We start from the raw sequence: 26352 nt of genomic DNA on the forward strand, positions 1-26352 counted from the left end.
TGGCCCTTCGTAATTTGTTGTCTGTATAGTCCCAATATTTATTTGCCCCGAGCCTGACTTTGCCTATAAATTGGCAACAGAGAAAAAACAAACAAGAGTGACAACATTTATCATTGGTTCAAAATAAAACAAAGCAAAAGCACTAGGTGAATATCTCTTCTCACACAACAGGTGACACAGACCTATCTATATTTATTTGATCAGACGATGTTTCGTGAAGCTATATTTATAAGTCGTGCCTTTTAATTCTAAAATATTACTTCGAAGATAAAAGGGATAATAATAAGCATACCCGGCATGGGTGTTTGTGGTACGAGAACACAAGGGTCATGAGTTGGACAAAGAAAACTAAGGCAATGGATTCAACAATAAATACGTATATTAGATTGATTGTTTATGTAATAAGATTTATAATGGATTGTTAACACACTGCCACTAAAACAGGCTGCATTGAGGAAGACGAATGGCAAATATGCTGTTAGTGTGGTCACTTGCAAAACTTTATTTGATAATAAAAATAGCATTCAAAGAGCTTCTCCTTTTGTTGCAGCCATATATACATTGATTTTGGTTTTCAGGAAAGAAGCTGGTACTATGACCTCCTCTATGCTTATTCCACCTACTATTGTTATGTATAACTCAATAAGTCAAATAAAGCCATGAACAAATGTTGTATTTATATATGCATAGAGTTTTATAAAAAAAAAAAAAAAGATTGGCCCACATACTGCGTTTCATCAACACAGATAAGAGCATATATTTATAGCACATTTCAGGAAATGATAACCAAAGAACACTGACCGCATACAAGTGCTTTTATAATACACAAGCAGATCCACCATGAAGAAATAAAAGATATTCAAACTGAGAAAAGCTTTAGAATTACTTTGTGTCCCATTTTAAAACATCTTTACATACCTGATTCAGTTTACATTAAAATATATCCCTATGGACCATTGTGTTCCATTGTCAGAAATATAAACACTGATCACATTCCTCACAGCTACATTTCGTCATAAATTCTCTTTTATACAAGAAAAAGGCAACAGTTTTTCCCCCCAACAGGCTCTAGTAATTACAATTGAAACTCTGTACACACAATGATTGGCCATCTCTTTTCGTACAGTACCATGGCAACAACAGTGATAGACTTGCAATGCTTTTAGTGTTTGGATGGAGAGAGTGGAACAGTCTACTTGTACCCACCAATGCACTTGTAAGCAGCACTTTACTTCAGTAGTCCAGCAGTAACGGCAAACATTTTGGCTCAGCTAGGCAGTAGTCCTTGAACACCTCTGGTCACCAGCAGACTCACTGTACATTATGTACAACTTTTGTTTTGCTGCTCTCCATACTTTCAATGTATAGAATTCTTTAGAACAAGGCCTAGGAAGCATCTCTTACGATCATCCTCTTTTTGCGCCCTTGTCGCGTTTACATGCGCTTCTGGCATAGTAGTCATGTTTTCATTGGGTCCAGAAATGCACTTTTCAATTTGCCAATTGTCCCAAGGGGTTCCAGTGGAAGAAATGGGCACAAACTTGAATAGGTAGGAAAGATGATGCTAACCCTTTAACTACACCCTTTGGGTGTCCCAGATTGCATCCACTACCTTGTGTAATAAAGCAATTACATGCTTATTTCCCCACCATGACCAGTTGTGTGAAACTGGACTGGCGCTGCTGGGTTTACATTTTTAATGTGCTGCGGATACCGACAGGTGTGGAGACCTAAACCTGCATGACACTTACACAAAAATGGCAAGTTGCGGCCTTTGCATTCATGCATCCCAAGGGCACTAAAGCAAAATGCTCATCGAACAAACTATAAAACATCAACAGAGATCTGTGCTTTATAAATATCCTTCATCACAAACAGTAGTCTCTTCAAACAGCAATGTTCACTTTTGAAACTTTTTTTAACTTCAGCTCCATCAGTAGAATCTGTTTTGCGTCAAGTGCACCTCTCTGCTCTTCGCAATCCTTTTTAGCATTTACAACAAAATTTCTAATTACATGATAGTGGCAGGTCACTATATAACAGTCCAGGACAAATAATTAAATCATCTTAGTCATTAAATTATTAAACTATGGTAATCTACTGACCCTCTCATATACATCGCAGCGGGTAGAAAACCCTAACAAAAGGAAAAAATATAAAAAACAACCGAGCATGTAGAAACAAAATTGTGTATCCGTTTGCACCAACACATGGCAAAAACATTACAAAAAGTATACATTAAAAATATACTTTCTTTAATATACATCAGGCACAACAATTTTTGTATAGTTTTGTGATATAAATGATTTCATCTGCATAATGTTAGTTGATATTTGTATGATCAGCAGGCGTTGGATGGTTAGTGTAGTAAAACTATAAATAATTTCTGCTCTGGTTACTACCCTCATCTCGACTCCTTTACGACAAAGGCTGGAATGTGACTGGGTTCAGTTCAGTTCAGTTCAGATGCTCAGATCAGTGTTACATTCCTTGTATGGTTTCCTTCTGTATTCTGGGGGTTGCCTTGAGCTTTTATAGGTATCATATTTGAGGCTACGTTCGTCTGTCTCTCTATGGTTGTTTTTTTCATCCCTGTTCCTTTTTTCAGGAGACCTTTCCCGCCGCCTCTCAGGAGACCTTTCTCTCCTCCTATCAAGAGAACGCTCCTCCCACCTTTCTGGAGATCTCTCTCTTCGTCGGTCTGAGGACTTAGTCCTTCTCCTATCAGGTGAACGGTCTTTCTTTCGGTCTAGTGATTTCAACTGATCTGTAAGTCTTTCAAGTGATTTATTTCGCTTGGTGGGTGAGACGTCCCTTCTTCGAGTTGGAGACCTTTCTCGCCGTTTCTCAGGAGAAGCGTCCCTCCTTCGGTCAGGTCGATCCCTTCTCTCCAAAGTGTTGTCGGCACTCTTTGTTCCTTCTCTCCGCTTCTCAGGAGACCGTTTGTGCCCGTTTGCCACGTTTCTACCTGGTTGGTGGTCTCGCCTGCCTTCTGGTGACTGGTTTCTCCTGCCACTTGACACACGAGCATAGTTCATCGAAGTCCCATTCCAAGTGTGGTGCTCATTGGGTTGGCTGCTGTATTCTCTGCCTTTAAGGTCCTTCACATATGTGCGGTTTTCCCCATGTTGTAATGATTTGTGAAGATCTGGTGGATAACTGGACTCCAATGATGTGAGCTTTTGCCTAAATGACACATTTTTCACTTCCGAAATATTTTGTGAGCTGGCGCTGGGGCTGTTGCCGTCGTAGCTGGCGTCTGAAAAAAACAATAAAGGCAAATTGTTTGGAATAGATTAAGATCAGATTCATAAAACCATAAACAATTACAGAAGTCATAAAATCACATTGTTAAGGCGGTCAGAAGTCGTTAACTGAAGCCGTTAATGATGTAAGAGCTGAACAAGCATTATACATTAGTATGTTTTATCGACCCACTTGCCTTAGAAACAGATTGTAACAGGTGTAAAGGCCTGTCTGCATTCTCCCATCCTACAGTGAACAAACACAAGCACTGGCAAATTGTTCTGCCTTGCATTTTGAGCCCTGACTAAAATACTTACACTGCTGCTGTGAAAAAATACAATCAAAAAGTATTGTTTTCTGTATGAAAGGCATCTACAAGATGAAGAATTTCATGTGTGAGAATTCAGAGTACTATTGAGATATAAAACAGTAGCTCATGCATTGCAATGTAAGCACTCCACTGGATGCAAAATGATACACCAAACATACAGAGGACAACACCACTGGGCTGAGCCAACACTCACTCCACACTTTTTAACGAAATTGTGACAAAAGGTCTGCAGACAGCTAAAGCCTTGAAGCCATATCTAAGAAACAAACAATCCTGACACAGACCTCATTTTCACCCAGAACTCCCGCTATGATTAATACTCCTCTTTGTGCCCTCCTGTATCCTTTCGTGAGATTCATATTTTTTTTAGACTGTTCTTAATATGAAATCCACTTATGAATCCTAACATGCACAAAAGCAAGTTACTACATAGTGGAGTGTCCATGATCAGTAGCCTAACACAGCATGAAGCCCATACTAAAACTGTGGGAACGAGCTGATCAGATTCCAGAATATATATAATCCCAAAACTGAACCATCATAGAAGTGGGCACAGACTCCAAGGTGATAACGTGCAAAGTTTATTGCTGCTGTTCACATAAGTCCATGATGCAATTCAGCATCAACAATGGCTATATATATATATATATATATATATATATATATATATATATATATATATATATATATATATATTTTTTTTTTGGGTAGAACACACTGACTTGGAGTGCCGTCCTTTTTTTACCTCTGGAGATCTACGAAGGTATGTGGAATTATATATATATATATATATATATATATATATATATATACACACACACACACACATATATATATATATACACATATACACACAGTTCCCAGAAACGCCTCACCTCACATTCTAATATAAATATATATAGATATATATTGGAATTCTATTTATATAGTGCTTTCTACCCCTGAGGAAGCGTCAAAGCGCTTTTGGTTAGTAGCATGCTACTCCGGAATTCATAAAGGATTACCGGTGAATTAGTATAGTGAAATATCAAATTTATTTGAGCAGTGGATATGTTAGTCTGTTATTGGGATTGAGAAGAGTAGTGGAGGGATAGGCGAGGGAAAAGGTTTGCATTTATATTGCGCCTGTTACCCCTGATGAGGTGTTGAAGTGGTTTTCTGAGAATAGCACACTACTCCAGAACCAAAAAAGGATTAGTGGTAAATTAATAGAGGAAAATATGAAATTAATTTGAGTGGTGGACATCTTAGTCTGTTTGGATTGAAAAGGATAGTGGAGGAATGGAAGAAAGAAAGGTTTGCATTTATAAAGTGCTTGCTACCCCCGATGGTGTTGAAGCGCTTTTAGGGCAGGAAGCACGCTACCCCGGAACCCAAATAGGATTAGTGGGGAATTAGTAGAGCGAAATATTAAAGTAATTTGAGTGGTGGACATGTTCGTCTGTTATTTGGACTGAAAAGGAATAGTGGAGGGATAGAAGAGGGAAGGGTCCAGAAAGTTTTTTTTCTTCTTTGTTTGGAGTTCATAGCAGTAGGAGGGGGTGTAAAGGGGAGGTGAAGGGTGTTAGGCTCACAAAACTCAGAGGAACACACCTCTCACCTCACCGTGGGGCAATCTCCACCACCTCCATTTATTATTTTCTGTCAAATGGCTCCCCAGCACACAAGTACAAATAAAACAAATTTTCTTTTTAATATATAATAAATATTAAATGTACATTAACACCAAAGTAGGTGCACTGTTATTTTGTGCTGACTAATGCAAAGTAAGTAATCTGTATTAGAATGTGAGGTGAGATGAGTCTCTGGGAGATGTAGGGAGCTCTGCTACAGCACTTGAACCACCTTCTCCTTAAGTAACTGATGGGAATGGCCATCGTCATTTTGAGCCTACTAGGCTCAAAATGGTAGGACTAAGATTCACTTGCACACTCTAACAGGTCAAACTGAATCTGTGGACCAATGCTACAAAATTCTCTAAAGTGCCTTTTTTATGTGCTACCTATACAACAAATAAAAACACTGGTCATCTCTTAGGAACCTACTCAGTCATTTAATGATTTTTATTAAGTATTTTAGTGTTTTGCTATTATTCATAACGTGTTTAATACTTCATACCACCGTTTTTGCAGTTTCTTAGCACTGTGAACAACAAGCATTACTATTTCTTGATGCAATGGTATTAAATTTGCTAACCTCTGAAGAATGAAAGAAAGTTGCCTTTGCTGGGAATAGAACCTGTGACTAGCATTTAACTCACTGAACCTTCCTGATAGCTGAGGTTAAATAGGAATCCTGTCCACATGTTCGGATATTTAAATTAAATGTAGAATTGCTACCTACAACAAGATCACATAACGGGCTTCATCTTCAGATGACAAATCTTATTTGAACAAAATGTGGTAAGGTTGTATTAGTCAGTTGCTAGATTCATTAGTGGCAAGGATATAGGCTGGTGCACAGTTATGAGAACTGCAGATATTTCTAGATTTTCTTTGAATGTAGGTTACAGCAATTAGTTAAAGGGTATAGGCTTTTATCAGAGGTTTGGGATCAAATGGTCAACAGAATGAAGTCTCAAAAAATATACAAGCAATCTAGTCTTTCATTTTGAGGTCATGATGGCCAAACCCATCATCGAACCTCCATATGGAGCAACTACTGTTCATATCCATCGATTTCTGTTGTCAACCAATTTTCTAGCCAACCAAGTCTAAATAGGCTGTATTAAGATGTGTCATTTGGCCTTCTGAAGTGTTATTTGGCAAAAGTTGTCAATGCTTTCTCCTTCCAAGGAAGGTACATAACACACATATGCTACCTATACGTGCACTTTTCCGCTCTACCTCTTTAGGAAGAGATTATGCGAACACTAACCGAGCATCAGTCAGAATAGTCTAAATTCAACAGCTCCCTATAATTTCCTTGCTTTACATATGATCCCTGTGGATAGGCGAAGTCAAGGGCTGGGGAACTAAAAGTATTAGAGTTAAAGAGAGTTGGAAAAAATGAAAGCAGTGCTGACATGCATCTTGAGTGTAGGAACTCGTAGGGAAAGAAACAAGCCAACACTTTAAGAAGCATACATAGGGATGTTAGAATTTCCCCGGAAAACAACGGTCACTTTATGAATATTTTATCAAATCTGTTTTTATATTTTTATTATGATTATCAAGAATGCATTTATTTTATGTGCTGCTATGTGAATTGGTATTTTATGGATATGTCTTTTATCTGAATAAATTCACTGAATTTGAATTGATAGAATTTCAGAAAAAAAAGTTCTGTTGGAGTCCAGGATGAGTTATCAGGGTAATGAACTAACCCACAACTAAAGGAATCAATGAGTAAATCAGAGCACAACATTAAAAAGAGGTGCACCTTCGTAGGTTGCATGGAAGGACAAGACAAGTCACAGAAGCCCTGTGGGACCACCACAATGACCAACATCAGGTGTGCGTTAGGAGTAGAGATATCAACCACTAAAATGCACTATAATAGATCCCACGGAGAAACCCCATAGCTCATTCCCAACGAGGATAGTGGGAGATCCTTAGATATCTGCCTATTGGGTCCTAACAGTACGGTGCAACCCTAATTTTATAAACCACATCACCCCCACTTACTCAAGCCAAGAAAATGTCAGATGATCCTCCTCCTCAAAAAGGACCTCAACTAGGAACCCATCCATCTCTCTCTCACATATTGGTAGATCCTGGTTTCCTTTCAGGAACTTAAAGGCTTCTAAGAACCAAAGAAATGGCAAACATTGTGCAATAACAAAAGTGGCTATCAAATTACTACACTTCCTGTAATCTGATAGACGTCCTATTCTTTAGCTGTTGATCACTGAATACATTTGGCAGGAGTTACCAGAAGAGCCAAGACTATCAGATGTTTGCCGAAATTACACTGATTTTTCCAGTTCCGTACTGTATTTGATAACACCATTTACAAATACGAAGTACAGGGGGGCTATCAATTAAAAACAACAAATAATCTGGTTGTCGTTTTAACACTCACTACAAAACTAAGCAAGCTTTTGATTCCTGGGTTCTACAGTCTGTGAGAGGTTAAATTTATAATTGATGTTTACAAATTGCTGTGAAGATGGAACCTGAGCATATTTATTAAATGTAGATTTGTGGGTAACGTACATACACCAAAAACAGAACTTTTGACAGAAATTCAGGAACCCGAATAGATTCAGGATTAGCAGTCATTTCTGCTCTGGGACCGTATTTTCTCAAGTGAACAAGCTGCTGTCTTTGCAAATAGTCATTTGTAGTAAATCTTTAAGGAGGAGCAGGAAGAGGTCATTCCTGGTGGTTACCCAGGAGTGCAAAGTACACCCACAAACTGATCGGTGAGTTGAAATTTACCAACAGTTTTGCAAACCTTCTCATACTCAGGAAAACATAAATAGGCCCCTTTCTAGGAGGGGAACAGAATGGGAATACCATTACATCAGGGTGCACAGGTTATTGTTTCTATAAGGGGACAAATCATTTTTCAGAAGGAAATAAGAAAAAAATGAGTTTTTGCCCATGACTGGCATCAATCCTCGACCTTCTGGAAAATCAACAATAGTAGACACAGCAGTCTATGATTGTCATAAAAATAATAAAATCCATGCCATTCTGTGCTTGGCAAAAGGTATACCTAAATTTGTAATCTGCTTATTTACACGTTTTAAGAAAATCACGACCAAAGCGCTGGAGTCCTGCAATGTTTTTTTTTAACCAACTCACAAACCTAATGCTCCAATTTCAGACCAATTTAGGAAAACAAAAGAAACTCCTTTGCAAAAAATAGATTTGAATCCCTAAATTGTGGATCTTGAAAGATATGCTTTGGTCTGATAATTCAGATTATAAGATTTGATATTTTATAACAATTTAACCAACACTGCTCCCCCTCTTCAGGAAACAATGAATTCCTTAATGTCTGCAAGTCTAGTATGAACAAAGCGGTACACAACCTGCTGACATTCAATTGTCTTGTTTGCAATTTAATTTTGACTCTTTGATTTCCTGCTATTCCTTAAATTAAATTTGGAATGCTGAAGTAAAATCAACTGTATTTGTTGTTTTCACCTGACAGTGATATTGTAAAAATAATCTACACTTACTGTTCCACAGAAGAGGATACAATTCATGTGCTTTAATGAAGCAGATACAGAGTGAGCCTATATGTAAGTTTATGTGCAGTCATCCACTAGAATTTCTCAACTGTGAAGAAAAACGAGAAAAATTGTTTCACATTAATGGCTCAATTTACTGCTTCCGGAGGCAGGAGCATCTAGACGGCAGCAGACATAGCTGCATGCTTTCAGGATCTTGTCTGAGGTAGTGTGCGCATGCTAACTTACAGCCATGTCTGAGCGCTACTCTGCACATGGGCAGAAGTTGAAAGCCTTTGGGGTGTGGGGGGGACTGCATCTCACTGAGAATATTGAAAGAAGGTGATTCCTTAAGTGTGGTGCCTTGTGAAAGTTGGGATCCCTGAGCAAGTGTTTTCTACGTACTGGTTGGCACAAGTCTATTGTTGGAAGCAAGTCTTAGAAGTCTAGCAGGATGGTACGAAAGCATCATATTGAAAAGGCGGTCAGGCCGCTGTCTGGCAGTACCTTGTGTGCATGACTCAGTCTTAAAATCTATGTTGTGACTAACAGCCAAAGAACAGACTTCGTTGATGTGGTTTTACTATAGTGTTTTTAGATCAAGGATGAGATGATCTGGATACTTGTGCCCTTTAGAGATTCTCATTGGTTTGATACAGGATGCCCCTGTCAACAGCATTGTGGTAGCCAATCTAGAAGAGGACCACTGCATGGACAATGGCAGAGCAGTGATGTGTTCAACGTTAATGGGAGTCGACCACGGCAAAGGCAGAGGAACACCATCTTTAAATCATAGCTATCTTGCTGGCTGATAACAGCTTAGACTTGAAAGTCATCAGCAGGCAGCAAACTGAACTAACTATGTTAAGATCTATTGAAAAAGAAGCCAATAAAGGAGAATCAATGTGGGGTGAGCCAAGCCAAGAAACAATTGTTGGTTTAGATCCTCTAAGGAAAAGATAGTTAAGATACATCCAGGAGGTAGGCATTCTATTACTGTTCAGTCATTCTCTAGATCCATATGTTACATGGATTTCTTAAAGCCCACTACCACCCTGTGGTCTCCCGGAACTAAATAAAAAGTATCAAGGCAAGTGTGCACACAAGAGAAGAGATTTTAGTCTTTTTCTAAAGTTCAGATGGTTAGTACAATGCTGAAGCTCTGCAGGTAATTTGTCCCAGAGGGACAGGGCACAAATAGAAGGAGCTGGCCCTGGCAGTATTTTGGAACTTGCAGGATTAAGCTATTTGATGATCAAGAGGTTGTATTGGGAAGACCTTCCTTTATACAGTATGATATAAATCTGGAATTCTGCCATATAGAAAACGTTTGATTATATAGAGAGTTCTTGATAATGTGCTGTTAACTGGGGAGCTAATGTGTAGCATTCTGAAATGAAATAATTGAAATGAGGTGCTCCATTGGTGAATCAAACTGCTTGATTTTGTTTAGATTGGAAGCACTGTAGCAGGGAAGACTTTATGTTGCAATACAGACTGTTGGAATAGTTTAATCTCATGCAATTAGGATAGTAATACTTCTAAATTCCTGGGTTAGGTATGGAGGAATTGCACAGTGATGACAAAGGGGGACAGTGCATGATTCTTGCTATAGAACAGTATATCTTAATTTGTATGATTAAACCATTACAAAGTTCTCTATAAAACGACAATGTAAGCAGGCGAGCATTTTAAAAGTATTCATACATGTTAAAAACATACTCATTTAAAATGTTAATGTAGAGACCTACGGGTCAGGCATGCATGTCCTCCTAACATGCACCTTGTTAAAAACATGCGGGGGCCCTTGACGTTCATAAGGAGGTATGATAAAGTGTTATTTTAAGGGTCCTCACCAGTCGACGGAGAGCGGGTGTGTAAGTGATACAGGGAGCCACAGGAATTTACTATTACAATATTTGGGTCCCTGGGAAAGCATAAAGTACTGAACTGTCTAGTTCTCAGAGTCCCAGGCGCAGGGTTCACTGAAGCATTGTTTGAGCGCCCAGAAAAGCATAGGGTATATAAGGTGCTGTTTTAACTGGTTTCATGCCAGTCACCGCCCAGTTTACGGCCTTCACTGGGTGGTGCAGTCCACGTGGGGTGCACTCACCCTGATGCACTTGGGCCAGGAGGGTAAAGAATGTTCAGCGATCTCTCAAATTCAATAAATCTCCCTGCTAGGATGGGGTGTTCAGCTGAAAGACAAGCAATCACTGGAGCCAGGAACTGTGGTTTGTGTAGCCAGATTGGTGAAGTTTTCTAGAACCATCCAAGTGTGTGAGCATGAAGCTAGCCAAGATATACAAAGTGCCATTTTGGTGATTAACTTTTTGAAGTTTGCATCGGAAGTGGGTGTTGCCCAAAGTACAGCAGACTGTCAGTTCTTTACCGACTGGTCAAGATAGTCCCTCACAGCAGAAAGGCTGGCCGTTTTGGAGATAACACGGGGACGGTGCTTGATAATACAAGAGCTGACATCTGGCAGTCAGCTTGAAAAGGAAAGTCTGTTTTGTCCCTGAGACTTTGACTATATTAGACAGTAAAGTACTAGGACCAAATGAAGTGGGCCAGAGAGCGAGCGGTCACACACGTTCATCAGTTTTGAACATAAGAATCTCCATTGTGTCCATATTGAGTTTGAGCCACTGCAGACTCGCCCACAGGTGGACAGATGTTTACGGCAGTTTGAACATTAACTGTGTGTCTTCCGCATAAGTGTACCTATTTCATCATTAAAACTGAATAGCAGCTAGAGGTCTCATTTACACGTTAAACGAGTAGGACAAGAGGAATGAACCCTGAAGGACACAATGTGAGATATTTGGGAGAAAACAGATTTATGTACCAGTATCACTTGTTGGCTTCTAACAACGAGATGAACGAGATAAACCAATTTAATGCTCCACATCTAAAAACCTATGTTAGGAAGTGGCTGAATGAGGATAGATGCTTTTAAATGCAGTGGAATGATCAAGTAAAATTAAGGCAGTAGTGATGTCATTTCCCGTAGGCGGAGATCATTCAAGAAAGCCAGGAGGGCACAATCAGTGCTTTTGTTTGGTTGGAAACCTACCTAAAATTCTTCCAGAACGTAACGTTCAAGAAAACTGTTGAGTTGCCACACACCACCAGGATTTTCGCCACTGATAACTGTGTTATATTTCAATAGAAGCCGGAAAAGGGTAGCGTTTGGCCTTTTTCAGTTAAGGTCGTACATGCTTTAAGAGGCTCTGGAACAGTGCCCATCTTAACAGATGACATTTATGTCATGTAAGGCATATAAAGCAAAATCTCCTAATTTAAATACAGAAATAATAGAAATGGGATACAAAGGAAAGGCGGATTTGAAGTCCTTCATCAACGAGAATAAAGAGGAGTTCTTCATAAGCTCAAAGTCAGACCACATTTTTATGGGATGAGGTGGAAGTAATACGTCCGGACACTCTAAAGAGGCAGAACTGCCAATGGCATCTCATTGTTTAAATTTTTGTTATAAAGATATCGCCCAATTCTTTATAACGGTCAGAGAGTGATGAGAAGGGGAAACATTACTCAAGAGTTCACATACAACTCTGAATACTACATTTTGAGAGTTGGATGCTGTTAAAATTCCTTCAGTAAAATAGCTTTTCTTGTCAGATTCAATTGTACTTTTCTTTTTTGAGACGGTCTTCTTTGTTAAGAAACTTTTAAGAGGGATTATATGATGTCTCTGTAGCTTCCCTGCCTTTTTGGAAGCTTTATTTAAAGTGCTGAGTTTACTGTTGAACTAAGGAGAAAACGTGTGTACTGTACGCTGCCATGTAAATTTAATATGAGCTAACTTGACAAGGGTGCTCCATATAGCAGAACAATAGATATTATATTTATCAGCAGGGTCTGAGGTATTTTTCAGATTTACTCTGCCTTTCATTAAAAGTATGTTTAATAAAGAAGTAGTGAGCTGCGACCAAGGGCTGGTGGGTGTAACTGACAGCAGACAGGAATATCCTTAGATCCCCTAATGTCCATACAAGTGTCACTGACACGTATGTGATAGCCATTGATATTCATTTACCATTGTTGAGGTCATATATATTATAATAGTGGCAGAAGGCAGTGATGCTGTAGGGGCTACCAGTAGCTAGAACCAAAAAGAACTACTTGTTTAAACTGCATTGTGGATGAACTAAGAAGGATTCTACTGCTGGCGTGCTGCCTTTCTACTTCTGCAGCATGACTAGTCTGCAGGGAAGAGTGCTGTGGTTCATCGTGCCGAAGAGGGCAAGGGTCACTAGTGTACATGCATGGCCCTGGACCTTGGAGAGGAGATCCTCTTCCCTTATATATATGCAAAAAGGCAGTTTTGCCAACCTAGCGTTGACAGAAACTTGTCTGGAACTACGGTCTTGCAAACTTTGCAGAAAGAAACATATTAGACCTATTTTTTCAGGCTTTAAAAATAAACCAGTCCGGACACATGCTTTTTCAAATCTGCACCTGCTATCTACAATGTTTTTATTTTGTGTACCTTTCAGAGCCAGCTGCTGATTGCATTTAATATGCAATTACTTTCTCGTTCAGAGCCTCTTGGTTAACCAATATACCTTTCTGGCAGAGGAACACGCCTCATCCCACGACTGCCAAAGCAGATGGACAGAAGAATGCAGATAGAATGCAGCAGGCATGGTCACAGCCCTTTTAAAATATTTTAATTAGCAAAAGTTATTTACCAGAAAGAGCTGAAGCTCATGTTAGTTATACTCCAAAATATACACTGCAACGTACATGGTCTAGCCATGTTACCTATAAAGATGTCTGCATTACAAACTTATTCAGTTTGGTCGATTTTACCTCTTAGCACGTCAAACTTAAAACCAGTATTTTGGGCAGGTGACACGCGTGCCTGGGCGAGGGAAAGAGGGAAAGAGGAAAAGATTGCATAACCTATCTGTGTCCCCCTTTCTTTAATCTAATGAAACTATTCGATACATTTGGTCAATAATAAAGCCATTATTTATCAGCCATGAAGGGAATTCAGAACTCCGTCACTGAGCTATTCTATCTAGGAGGACACAATGAATTTGGATAGTGGCCGCGGCATACTGTCAGCTCTCCCACTTCCTCTCCAGGGCCAATCCAATGAGGCCTGAGCATCTATGCTTAAATGGACACCATACACCATCAATCTCACCTTATTTGATAGTCTCACTGTGCCCTAGATTTTATGACATTGACCAGTTTCAATCACCCATAAAGCGGAATGGTCATCTTCTAGTCATGACAATTGCAGAATATTGGATGTAGTGTGTACACTAAATTACAGTACTCATTGCAGTTTACTCATATTACACAAATCAGTGTTTTAATAATCCCATTTGTGAGCAAACCACCAGTTGCCAGATGAGGCATGGCATAGCAGGCATGCTTGTTATCTTAAAGAGGACGACGTTTCTAGCGTATCAGGCGAGCGGAAAAGCTACAGTGTTGAACGTCAAAAAAGGAACATTAGCATTCAATTTCTTATGAACATAATCTTACTATTATGCAAATAAACGTGGAGCAGGCCCACTTTATTACCTCCACTGACATTTTCCAATCAGATCCGACATTTTGCGAGCATAAAGATTTATGAACAGAATAACAACGTTTAATAGATTTATCCCTTAGAGAATCTAGCTCAGGCAACTAGCAATAGCATAGGCAGTTAGTTTCACTAGTTGTTATGTTATATTACAAGTTGCTTATAACGCGCACGTACACCCAGGGGTTTCATGACGCTACTAAAAACATACCAAAATCAGAGGGAGGCTAAACGTGCGTGCTTATAAACAACCGAGTTTTAAGCGATTTACTGATTTTAAGTAGGTATGTACAGGAGCGAATCTCCAGGGGAAATGAGTTCCAGAGTCTAGAGGCCAAATATGCAAACCGTCGTCCACCTTGTCGCTTCCGATTACAGGTAGGAATGCTCAGTAAGTGGAGATGCATTGAGCAGAGGTCACGGGAAGGGGTGTACCTATTTAGAAGGGTATTAATAAATATAGGGCTCTTGTCGTACAGTGATTTGAGAACCAGATATCCTGTCTTGAATTCTGTCCTTTGGGGTATCGGGAGCCAGTGACGTTTTTTTTAGCAGTGGTCTGGCCGATTGCCATCTGGGTTGTTGATGGATTAGCCTGGCCGCCTGATTCTGGACCATCAGTGGCAAAAATGGCAGCGTTATTTATAGAACACTGCCGTTAAATTGAATTCATCTGACTGAAAAAGTGATCAGCAAGAGTTAAATAAGCAAGATTCATAATGAAGGGACAGGTCGAAAATGTTTTTCGTCATGTTGAAATCAATTCTCAAGAAGCAGTTATACCCTGAAATTCTGCCAATGAATGGTTTTAAGTATTTAGAAACATACCTATTGGGAAGAGGTCTTAAATAACATGTACCTCCTCAAGTGGATATTCATTAGACCCGAGCTTAGTGAGTGCAAATCTAGATCTTGTTAGAACTGAATAGAGTGCATGGATGCCATTAAGTTAATCAACACATCTTCGAAGTCATAAGCTGGTTTGAACCTCACATTACAAGCAACTCAGTAGATTTCAAAGTGCACTGAAAAGAATCTTGTTGATCAGTGGTCGATGTAATAGATCTTCTTTCATTGAACAATATCCATTTTAGCAGCTCACAAATCTGTCCGAATTATTTAGCAAGAGAAGGTTCAGCACGTTGCATACTATCTTATAAGCATAATGGTGGATGTTAAATGTAGTACAAATGCACTCTTGCACATTCGCAAGTCATGTATTTACAGGTCAGTCATAAGACATGGAACTTAATTTTGGACCCTACTAACATTGTTCGGTTTGGAGTTAATCATCGTGCCAAACACACAATACAAAGACTATTGAGGCTGCAAAACGTTAACAGGGTCTGGGAACCCTGGAGGAGTTTTGAGGTCTCCATCAGTAAATGCATCGAGCAAAAAACCTTGAGACATCACGCACTACCTTTAGCAGTTGATGCCCCACTGCCTAGAAGTTGGGTTGTAATTCTGGTTAATGTGTCAACCAGGAAGGAGAGTGGCATGAAAAACGGATATTAATTTGTGAAGGGATATGACATTGGGATGCTTTCACTATAAATGACCCGACTGCAAATGTAATTGACATAGCTTATCATGGAGTTGTTGTATGTAGCCATACAGTACAAGTATCTTGAGCTTTAGCCACGTTAGGAAGATGGCGTATAATGGTCTCACTAAAAGGAAAGTACTTTGCCCCCATTTCAAATACTTTGGCTGACTGGCAGCCAAGACTTTTGCTGACTGGCAGAAGGTGCAGAGTGTTTGAGAAGAGGACCGTATGCCAAAAAGCTGGACATCTACAACAATTCAGTGGTTTGACTCCACCCCTGCGCCCCTCAAAAACTCGCAGGTTCTCTAGCTGTCAAAGCCACTCTAATATCACCCATAGGCCAACATTTAGATGAGTGCAAGGCTAGAATCTGGTCCCCTGAGCATCGCCGCTCATTGGAGCAAATATTGATTCAAGACCATTGGCGAGAGAGGATTGTGCTAAGTAGATGGGCATTCCTTCGTTTAAACCTATATTTAATCTTTACTCCATTTATTAAATACCATTCTTGGAAGTGGCTAAGGATAAGAAAAAAGCCCTACGGTCACGCGTAACAATATCACTAAATTTCCACATCAAATTGCCGCATATTATGCTACCAGCTGGGCGACACCAGGACTACGCATGTGTGGAGCTAGACTTACAGTTTTGCCAATAAGATAGCCAAATTAATCAAAGGCTGTAATGCAGTGGTGTGGTTATAATCTCAATTGTTTGTGACAAGAGGTTTCATTAGGTTGACCCCTTTCACAGCTAGCAGTTGGCCAGATTCAGCCATTTTAATTATTTACTTTGCATCACTATGCTGCCAAAATGGCACTTTTGGCTTTTACCTCAAAATGGTCTTTCCACCCACATCAATGTCTCTTAATACTCCAGTGGTGTAAATCAAAATGGTAGGACATCTAGCAGGTCTTGGTGAGAAGCCTCTGAGAAATTGATTTCACAGAAATCCACAGGCCTTAGGCTGAATGGGTTCCCCTGAGGCATGAAAGAGCCGCAGGGGTCTGCAGTACGCCCCTCTTACTGCAGCATGCATATTCCACGTTGTAGTTTACTTTGGACCCTTCCCATTTGGCAGTGTGTGGATGTAGCTTGTCTGGCTCATCTACCTCTGAACAAATACTGTTCTCTGGTCCCACATCTATCCTTTGCATATGAGCGCGGCCAGCCAAATTAGAGTGCCAAAACGACCAGCATAAGAATTGTCACAAAATTAGCTTCCCAGCTGGCACTGTTTAGAAAGGCCAATAATGTAATGAATACCAAGTATGAGCTACCCTTTAAAGAGGAACACAGACAAGCAGTGTGAGAAGCATGAGTGTCTGTACAGGACTGCAATAGCGTTCTTACTCAAGCACCTTCCCCAAACCCTAAACTGCCCTACACGACAACACATTTCAGTATTTTGAGACTGCCCAACACAACCTCCATTTTGTAACTCTGGATGCACAAACTCTACTTTTAAACTGATGCAAAAGGTAAAGAATTTGCTTTGACTTTCCAATCTCAGCTTTCTTATCAGAGTATAGGACAATATTGTTAAAACGTAGTATTTAGGCAATTTTCTGAAAACAGTTCAAATTAAAGAAAAAAGATCTAAAGATACCCAGCATTCGACTTGCAGACAACAAAGGTTCTCTATCATATTTGAGCCATGCCCCCTTTGCTTTATTCTGAAGATGAAGCTGTGTATATATGGTTAACCTCTAAATTTACACTTTATGTTGTGGTGTGATGTGGTTGCCATAGCTACCATCATGGCAAGTCTTAGCAGCATGTCTTCAAGAAATACATCTCATGCTTACTTTTTAAGACTCAATGTTTTCCTCAGAAGTGCTCGGTGCCCAGGCTGCGTTGATACCACCTCAGCTCTCTTTAATCACTCGCCATGCCCTCCTTACATCGGACTTTGAGGTTCTTTTTAATATCAGCGTTCTCCCCCTTTGCCATGGGTGTTCTTTCTGTCCCTTTACCCTTCTTTCCTCCTTGTGTGTTTGGTGAGGGAAAATAGCAGCCGATCTCCAAAAATGAATGCTGGTGAGCCCCGCATGTAACCACCGGCTCAAACTGAGCACTGAATACATCATTCAACACTCCCACTTGTTTGATCTTTTAGAGCAAAAAAGATGCATTTTCTTCAATTTATGGTACAAATTAGTGTTACAAACACCAACCAACCTTTCCATATGGGGAGGTAAAATTCAAGAAAAGTCTGTACAGGGTGCTCTCAAACAGGAAAATACTATGATACTCACAGTGCTAAAAAGACTTGCAGCCTTGCCACCTCTTATGTTTTAACAAGATGCAGAACTAAACCCTTTATTACTACTGGGTAGTTAATATATCTATAGAGTGTATTTTAACAATACAAATTGCAAGACTAAAACCAGGGTACGTTTTTTTTTTTTACATATCTCGGCTATGTGGAGTAGCAAATAAACCTATCCATTTTAGGTGTGTGTGGAATTTCTGCCCTTCTGTGAATTTTCATAAACTTCTGTGGTAACTGAATAAAATTTGAAAATTGTGTTTAAACCACTGGAGAAAGTGTTTGCAAAAATAAGTTTTATGGGGAGACTCCGGCAAATGGAATTTTGCTAATTTAACTTTAGTAAGAATATAAATTGGTAATAACAAAATGCAAATTGGGCTTCCAATGTTTTGTTTATTTGCAAAAAATATTTTACTAAATTATTACTCCCATGTAAAAATATTTTCCTCAAAACAGGAGAAATTTCCCTTAAGTGCAACTAGGTGAAGAAGAAACATCACAATTTCTAAAGTTCAGAAATCGGCAAACTGATTGAATTGAGTGAAGTTTCAATTTCACATAGTCCTAGCTTTGGTGTAGGTTTGGAAAAGTCCATTTGAATGCACGGCCTCCTAATGGAGATTCGATTTGTTTTCCACAAGATATGGGAAACTGAAATACAGTAATATCCTTGTCAATTTATGGAACGACTGATGTTCATGGCACCCAGCAAAATAGTTCAGAGAAATGTGTCCTGGATTTGCTATTTCAATTCCATCTGGCGAAGCCTCCATTTCACTAATTCATATCCCTGCAAAGGCAACTCCGGACTTATTACTTCTACGGTTGATAAAGCTGGTACCATTTGACCACAAAATACAAATTATTTACAGAGTTTGAAACTGGCAATAAGTGTGGTATGAAGTGCTATTCAATTTTAAAGTAGCCTCCCAAGGAATCAATTTAAACATTTAAATCTCTCATGTGTTTGTCCCCCTGACCTCAAAGAGACTGAAGTTATACCAAAGTTCCATTATTGCTATTCAAAACACCCAAAAAGATGAAAAAAGCATATGGCAAAATATATGCAAAAAGATAATAATGCTTGAAATCTTGAAATCTGAGGACCAACATATGAAGATGCGAGGCACCACCCAACTCCATCCACTGGTTAACAATTTATTGAGGTACAACGCAATCTGGCCATGGTTCAGAGGGCTTTTCCTAACAGACTTGACACACATGCCACTACCTTTTGCTTTACTGCGAACATTTATTTTCATTTTGTTGTGCTTTGGTCTTCGAAGTCTTAATTTTCCTTTTTTCTTTGTAGCCTAAAGTTGAGTACCAAAGGCGGCTGCCAATAGAACACTTTTGGGCATTCCATATTTTTGTATCTTATAAATAAACTATTCTGGGACTTTACAGCTGGAATACCTTATGAAATTAAAAGGATTTTAAAGAGGATCCCCAAAGAATTAATTATATCGTACTAGTATTTGTATAAGCCTAATCAAGAGGAACATTAGAAAGGGAAATATATGCCACCACTGCTGTTAACGCCAGACACAGGAGATCAGGTGCATAATTCATTCTAACATCACATTAGACACATTAAACGCAATGACAGTCCCAATGTATATTTCATGCGCTTCCCTAAACTGCTAAACTTAAATGCTGGCATTTCCCTACAGTAACCTTTCAGAAAGTACACCACTGCCAAGCGCGGTGTTTGAATACCCCAGAGATACCTTCTGCAAAAAAACACGTTTCATCTCGGGGTAAGCTCATGCATTCTTCACCAGGGCACACTCCATGTCCTCTATCATCCACACCAGTGGTTTCATGAACCTCTAGCATTCACACACAGGCCCTCATTCGAAGTAAAATCTTAACTTGGCCGGTAACCCGTTCGCAGCAGATTCAGGAAATCTGTCTGATGCAGGAATACCGTATGTTATATTTGCACTTGCAGTACTACCCTGGGTGTTTCCCAAGAGGCAATCATCAAGTCAAACATATTGGATTTTGTCTACAGAAAATAGCCTGTAAATGGGAAGTTACCAGCAGAATTTGGTGCAGTAGCACATATTTATTACCACAGTAATTCCACATTCTGCAGGGGAATACTTGTAATCCTGAAATAATAGTACACCCATGATTTACAGCTAACCATTTCACTTGGAATGAGGGCCATTGCCGCAGAGCAGCAACTTGATTACGTTTGAACAAAAAAGATGCGCTATGGTTGGGTTGCATTCTAAACTGGTTTAAATGAATTTGATGGAAGATTAGGAGTTTTGATTTGATTTTTTTCTTGCGTGCAAGCATCTCAATTCTGCAAGTTGGTTACTGCACAAATTAGAAACGAGCAAGGTAAAGGCCTCTAATGACTCTGGGGTAAAGTATGTACCATTGAAAGGATGCAGGGCACGCAGGAGGAATTGTAGTACATACAAAAGTATAGCAAAGCAGAAGCAAGGTGAGGGGAGAAGGCCACAGCACAGAAAACACCTAATAACGATTCAGCTACAAACCGTAGTTTGATTATGGCCCATTAGGTAGAAGCAAGGCTCTCCGAGCTTGTCATTTCTCATACATGCAGCGATATTAGGAGGAATCATCGCTGAGGAAGGGAAGAGCCCAGCACCAAGTAGAGTACAAAGAAAGGAGAGAAAGAAAAGAGAAAAGTAGAACATTTAGGTACCCTATGACAAAGATGAAAGGAAAAATCTTCATATTTCAAGAAAGTTTATTTGTTTCCAATCAGGTGGTCTAGGTGACACCCAAATAAGGCTGAAGAGACAGCAGTTAGCAAAGTGACATAATAAGACAGCCAAGAAGTGACCAAAAACCAAGGAAAATATTGCATCCATTTGTTAAACAACTGAACTGAGACACAAGATGTCAGGGAAAAAACATTGACATTCGACAGCAAGAGAGAGAAAGTCCACTGAAAACTACAACATTGAAAATAATTACAAAACTCATTACAAAAATATACAGCCTCGAAGAGAAGCGTGTTCCAATAGAGAGAGACAATATTGGAAATTAACATTGCATTAGTAACCATTCGTGACTGCAATCGATAGGGTCCAAAGGACAACTAATCCCAAATGTTTATACAACTACATTTTACAGCAGCAAAGCATTAGCGAATTAAACCACTGCTTAAAAAATGCACGTTTATTGCTACATTTGTTAGCAGGCCAGCATTTCCTCATACTGTTGTACAACCATATGTTTGTAGACTGATGACAATTTAAGTGGAAAATCGCTATTGAAAGGATACTACGATCATTTAGGAGCAATGCAGGGATGAGCATAGAAACCATTCACATAGTCATGGCCAGTCTTAAGGTTCAGCCTTTTACATTTTTAATATGGGCGTTACCAGGTAAGGCAGTACATTGACAAAGCATAAGGTATTTTTTGAGACCAGCACCTCAAAATGAAAGAGGTTCCTTTTAAATCCGAATAGCAATGCGATGTTCACATATCCAGAAGCATGGATAGTGTCTGGGTTCACTTAAGAAAGATTGACTCAATTGTACAGGATTGCTTGCCATCACTTACACATGTACTACTTTCCTTTTGTGATTGCTTCATACAGTATGACTGCAACAGCTCTACATACCAGTGATGGATGGCATATTCGCTGGGGATATGGTGTTTTTAGATCTATAAAATGCTCTATTTCAGTTTAGTTCAAATCAATGTAGAAGGTAGACAGACATTTAGGTTTAGTTGGACTTTTCAAGAAAAGGTAAGTAGAAAGTGTAACAAAAAAATCAGTTCATATGTTGTGCAGAATGATTTTTTCAAGAATGTAGTGAAAGACAGAAAAGTTCCATGACAGCAATATATCCCACTAGGGGAGTAGAATTTAAGGATATCCTTCAAACACAGTTTCGATAGAAACTTCAAAAACCTTTGGTTGGGGAAGGGCCCTATATCTAGGGCATAGATTTTCAACAATGATCTTAAATAAATAGGACATATTATACAGTATTTTCCAGCAATATTATTCAAAGTCTCTTTACAACTAAACTCGGAACATATACAAAATAATTATAATTTATAAGTTCTCTTTTCCTGATATGTTGCAAACATCATGCTGGGAATGTAGTTCACACAGTCAATAAAATGCTAAGACTCCATTAACTTTGTTTTTCTTAGTATGCTCAATAAGCCAAATGCATAATTGTACATTGAGAATGGATTCAAGAACAAATACTGGGCGAGGGATACAATGATAAAAACATTATATCCCTGTAATTAACAAGTTCGACAATATGGCTAACAAACCTACTGCTCAAAATGACCATACGATGACCATTTGCGGTTCCTAGTTGTGTACTTATTCAAAGAATATAACTATTTGGTGGCATCTTTAAACCACAATGTCACAGTTTGGCACAGTTCAATACACATTCTTTGTTTAGCTGGACAAAGAAGAAGTTTTCCTGATCATCGCACAAGATGCTATGATGATCCTCCCTTATATTGAGGCCCAGTCCACGGAATCAAGCAAAAGATGAGAATGTGAAGAAATTTCAGCACAAGCGAGGCAATTAACCAAATTTTGCAAAGGTTGGTAAGACACTGGTGGAAAAGGAATAGAGTAAGAAATTCCTGCTTCAGATCTGGAGACAAAACATTCATGGAGTGATGGTGGGGAAGGAAGGAATGTTTTCATAGTTTGACCCACCATATTCTGGTACAGAGCCATCTCCACGTTTCAGAAACAGGCGGACTCTGCGGCCACCATTTTTAATCAGTTCTATAGCCCGAGCGTGCTTCATGTTCTTTGTGGTTTCGCCATTGATCTCCAGTATCTCATCACCAATCTGTCCAAAAATAAATAAAAGCTTAGAATCAAATATGTAGGCACGAATAGTAGGCTTAAAATGTAGGCCTAGCATGCAATGTATGAAATCTGTTTAACTTTTTCCTCAAATACAGTCGGATATTCATGCAACAGCAAAATATAGATTTGTATATGCCAACACTATATATGAACATAATATTAAAACCACAAGTTGGCAAATACAGATCTTGATGCATACGTTGCAGAAATAGTTACATTTTTCCCTTTGATCATCAATTTTATTAGTAATCAAAGAAGTTCATGAAAAATGTTTGCTTCAGAAATTCCACTTTAAAGAACCCCAAATCGAGAGAGCCAAGCACAAATAAGACACGTATAGAGAACTTTACATCCTATACATGGTAATGACTTTTGAAGGGAGTCTAAACAGGAATGGGAAATTGACAGCATACCTGCCTCCGTGGGCTTTATTGATATTAAATTATTCAAGATGGTGGCCCAATGTAAATACATAATAAAGGTGGTTAAGTGTTTAGGTATTGGACACAATAGTGGTCTAGCCCTTGAACAATTTTTTACCTGCCCCCTGTTTAACTACAACATTAAGATCTGTTGAACTCAATAGGTGTTTTAGTCAAGATTAAACCCCCAGATTTCCCTTGAATTTTCCTACAGGCAGCCTTTTTGGCTGCTACAAAAGATTCAAAGCAAAATAAACTATTTAATGAACCCCTAAAGGGATGAACGGTTTTGTTTTCATTTAAGTAAATAGCATTTTATTTATCACATACACATAAAAAACGAAGTTATTTGCTACACTTTAAGCAATACAATAATGCTATTGGGATTTTAAATTAGGTTAAGGAATTCAGTACCTGTTTTATCTCAATTGACTTCCAGGTATTTATTTGGTTGACAAATTCCAAAAATAGCACAAATGTATTTAAACCTGCATGCATACCTTCATCTTTCCACATCTTTCAGCAGGTCCGTCCTCAGCTAACCGGAGCACGTAAAGATCCATGTTGTACTCCCGTCCACCACGCAGGCTGAAACCAAATCCTTTGACTCCTCTATCCAGCTCCACATTATAAAAGTCTTGATCCTGCACAGAAACAATAGACATATAAATATACAATAGGAAATACCTTATGGTACACTGCACTGCTATTGGGACTACTATAAAGTTCTGAAAAATTACAGGTCCCGATCCTGCAGTGTAAAAATTATTTGATGAGCTGAATATAGACATCCATTTATTGAGTCTTCTCGCAGATGAGGGTTCATTATTGGATAAACAACGTAAAGCTACTAAAGCACTATAGGGCAAGAGGCGCCCCCGATCTAATCTACTGAAAATGTAACCCTCAAATTCACTAGTCGCTGAAATAGTGTGACGGGATTGAAAAAAAATGCCTCCTGACAAAGCAGCAGAAAACCAATGCACTGGATTATATTTTGCAAGGTGAAGGGGTGGGTAGAGTATACTAGGGAAAGAGTAGTGATCCAGACTGGCTGCCATATGACTCCCCTCCACCCCCACTGCAGACCTGCCATACCTGCTTTTTTTCTCAGCTTGGCTCCATTACAAAGAGGGCACTGAACCATGCTTGATATCAAGTCAGTATCGTTTTTGACTTGGTTGTCTATCTACTGCAAAATTAGTGTTGTCAACCGTTGAAAAATCCACTAGTCCTTAAATAATACAGGTCACATCCAGGTTCTTAACAGTCAAAAACTTCAAGCTATGGATGGCTCAAAATGTTCAAGTTGTGGGTAAACTGTGCACACGCTTACATATACATGTGACAATGGACCACAACTCAGACAGCAGGCTTTAATAATGGACAGCCGGTAGCGTGGCATTCATATTGCCGTACATGAACGCCACATACAATAAGGATTGCAGTCTTCTTTGCTCTAATTGAAGAATATGACATGTAAGTTACTGTAAAACTAACTCCCCTGCAATTCATGCTCCAGAAATACGTACATAAATGATGACTGCCTTAAGGTATCTTCTGACTGTGTTCATCTGCAATAGCCTGAAACATTATGAAGCGTCTACCACATAAAATGACATCAATGCGTAGTAAGTTCGCTGGAGATGACACATGTCAAAACAGTTCCACTTCAAATATTTAACACACACAGGCTAAGAAGGAAACATTTCACCACTGGGCACTAATTGTTACACATTGAGAATAAAGCTTAGAAGTAGTTTAACCCCTTTACTGTTAAGGCATTATTCCTGCTCTCATATAATTTCCATTGAAATCAATGGAAAGTCCATGACGAGTTACCCTTGTCATTAGCGGCGAAGAGGTTAGAAAAATTCGGTAAAGATCAAAAAAATAAATTAAAGCATTACACCATATATATTTTTGGAGAAGCTCAGGGACAGATGAATAAGACTAAAAATAAAACTTATATGGGCTGGCCGAGGTATAAGCATTCGGACCATTGGCAATGCCTCCTTTAACAAAGACCTCCAAAAACAAGATTGGAGAAAAGACCTGGCCTTAACTGAAGTGTCATCATAAAAACAGAGAAGAGTGCAGAAAATATATTTGTGGTAGATCAGCCTGATTAGTGATAAGCATTCAAGTTCACAAAACACTAAAGCGGCTCCTAAACCCAAGTGATAGAGGGCAGTATGTGGTGTGATCAATATATTCAGTTTGGAAATAGATATGTATTTGATATGAGTTTTTATCAAGTAATGTTTCTCACCTTTGATCAGAGTACTGGTCAGATGGGAGAACATCCACAAACAATGGCAGTATAGGGAGTCTAGAGGACAGGTACTTAAGAGTCAGATATTCTTCAATCAACACCCCTGTTCCGAGATCTGTTCAGCAGAACAGATTTAGTTTTCAAAAGATTTCTGAAATGCATGTAGTTGGGTTTAATCTAATGGGCAGACTGAGGGCATTCCAGAGGGGATATCCTTGAATGACCTGTAAACTCCTGTGTTTCATCCTCTTGCAAAATTCATATGATGGGTGGATACTGAATGAAGTGCTGTATGTGTTTAATACGGTGCCAGTTCCTGCAGGTAAACCAGACCTTTGCTCTTGTATACTTCACGAATACTGTACACAACCTTCAATTTAATACTCATGTTGACAGGGAATCAGTGGAATACTTTATCGTGGGTTTGATATGACCTTTTATGGTCAGTTGATGTGATACATTCAATTGCTTGATTCTCCAGTCTTTAGTGCCTGGCCAGGAGTTTTGTGGCTTTCAAAGCAGAAATATTTCCAAGTTTACAATCTTTGACAATTTTTTGACTGAGGCTGCCCTCTTGACCAAAAGAAAATACAGAGGTACATTACTTTCAGAGTGGTGGGTAAGAGTTAATGCGTTATGGCTATTCGAAGATTAAGGAGTTAAATAAATATATGCTTTCACTAGCAAAATATCAACAATGTAAAGAAAGATAAATTG

General features: G+C 39.0%; 1 protein-coding gene across 12 annotated transcripts in view; it reads right to left on the minus strand.

Moving 5' to 3' along the window:
• Window positions 1–673: 673 nt before the first annotated feature.
• The window catches only part of MAGI1 (membrane associated guanylate kinase, WW and PDZ domain containing 1), a 1125105-nt gene continuing 1099426 nt past the window's right edge, over window positions 674–26352 (minus strand). For 10 of the 12 annotated variants that reach the window (XM_086939094.1, XM_086939091.1, XM_086939093.1 and 7 more), the window contains 3 exons: window positions 23861–24004; window positions 22780–22918; window positions 674–3259 (listed from right to left, as the gene is read on the minus strand). In XM_086939094.1, the coding sequence (XP_086795220.1) occupies window positions 2463–3259; window positions 22780–22918; window positions 23861–24004 (1080 nt within the window). In that variant the 3' untranslated portion in view covers window positions 674–2462. Of the gene's footprint in view, window positions 3260–20605; window positions 20695–22779; window positions 22919–23860; window positions 24005–26352 lie in introns of all 12 variants that reach the window. The other 2 variants (XM_086939096.1, XM_086939095.1) reach the window with 1 other exon arrangement.

This window comes from Lissotriton vulgaris, chromosome 9 (assembly GCF_964263255.1).
Source record: "Lissotriton vulgaris chromosome 9, aLisVul1.2, whole genome shotgun sequence".
NCBI classification, from domain to species: Eukaryota; Metazoa; Chordata; class Amphibia; order Caudata; family Salamandridae; genus Lissotriton; species Lissotriton vulgaris.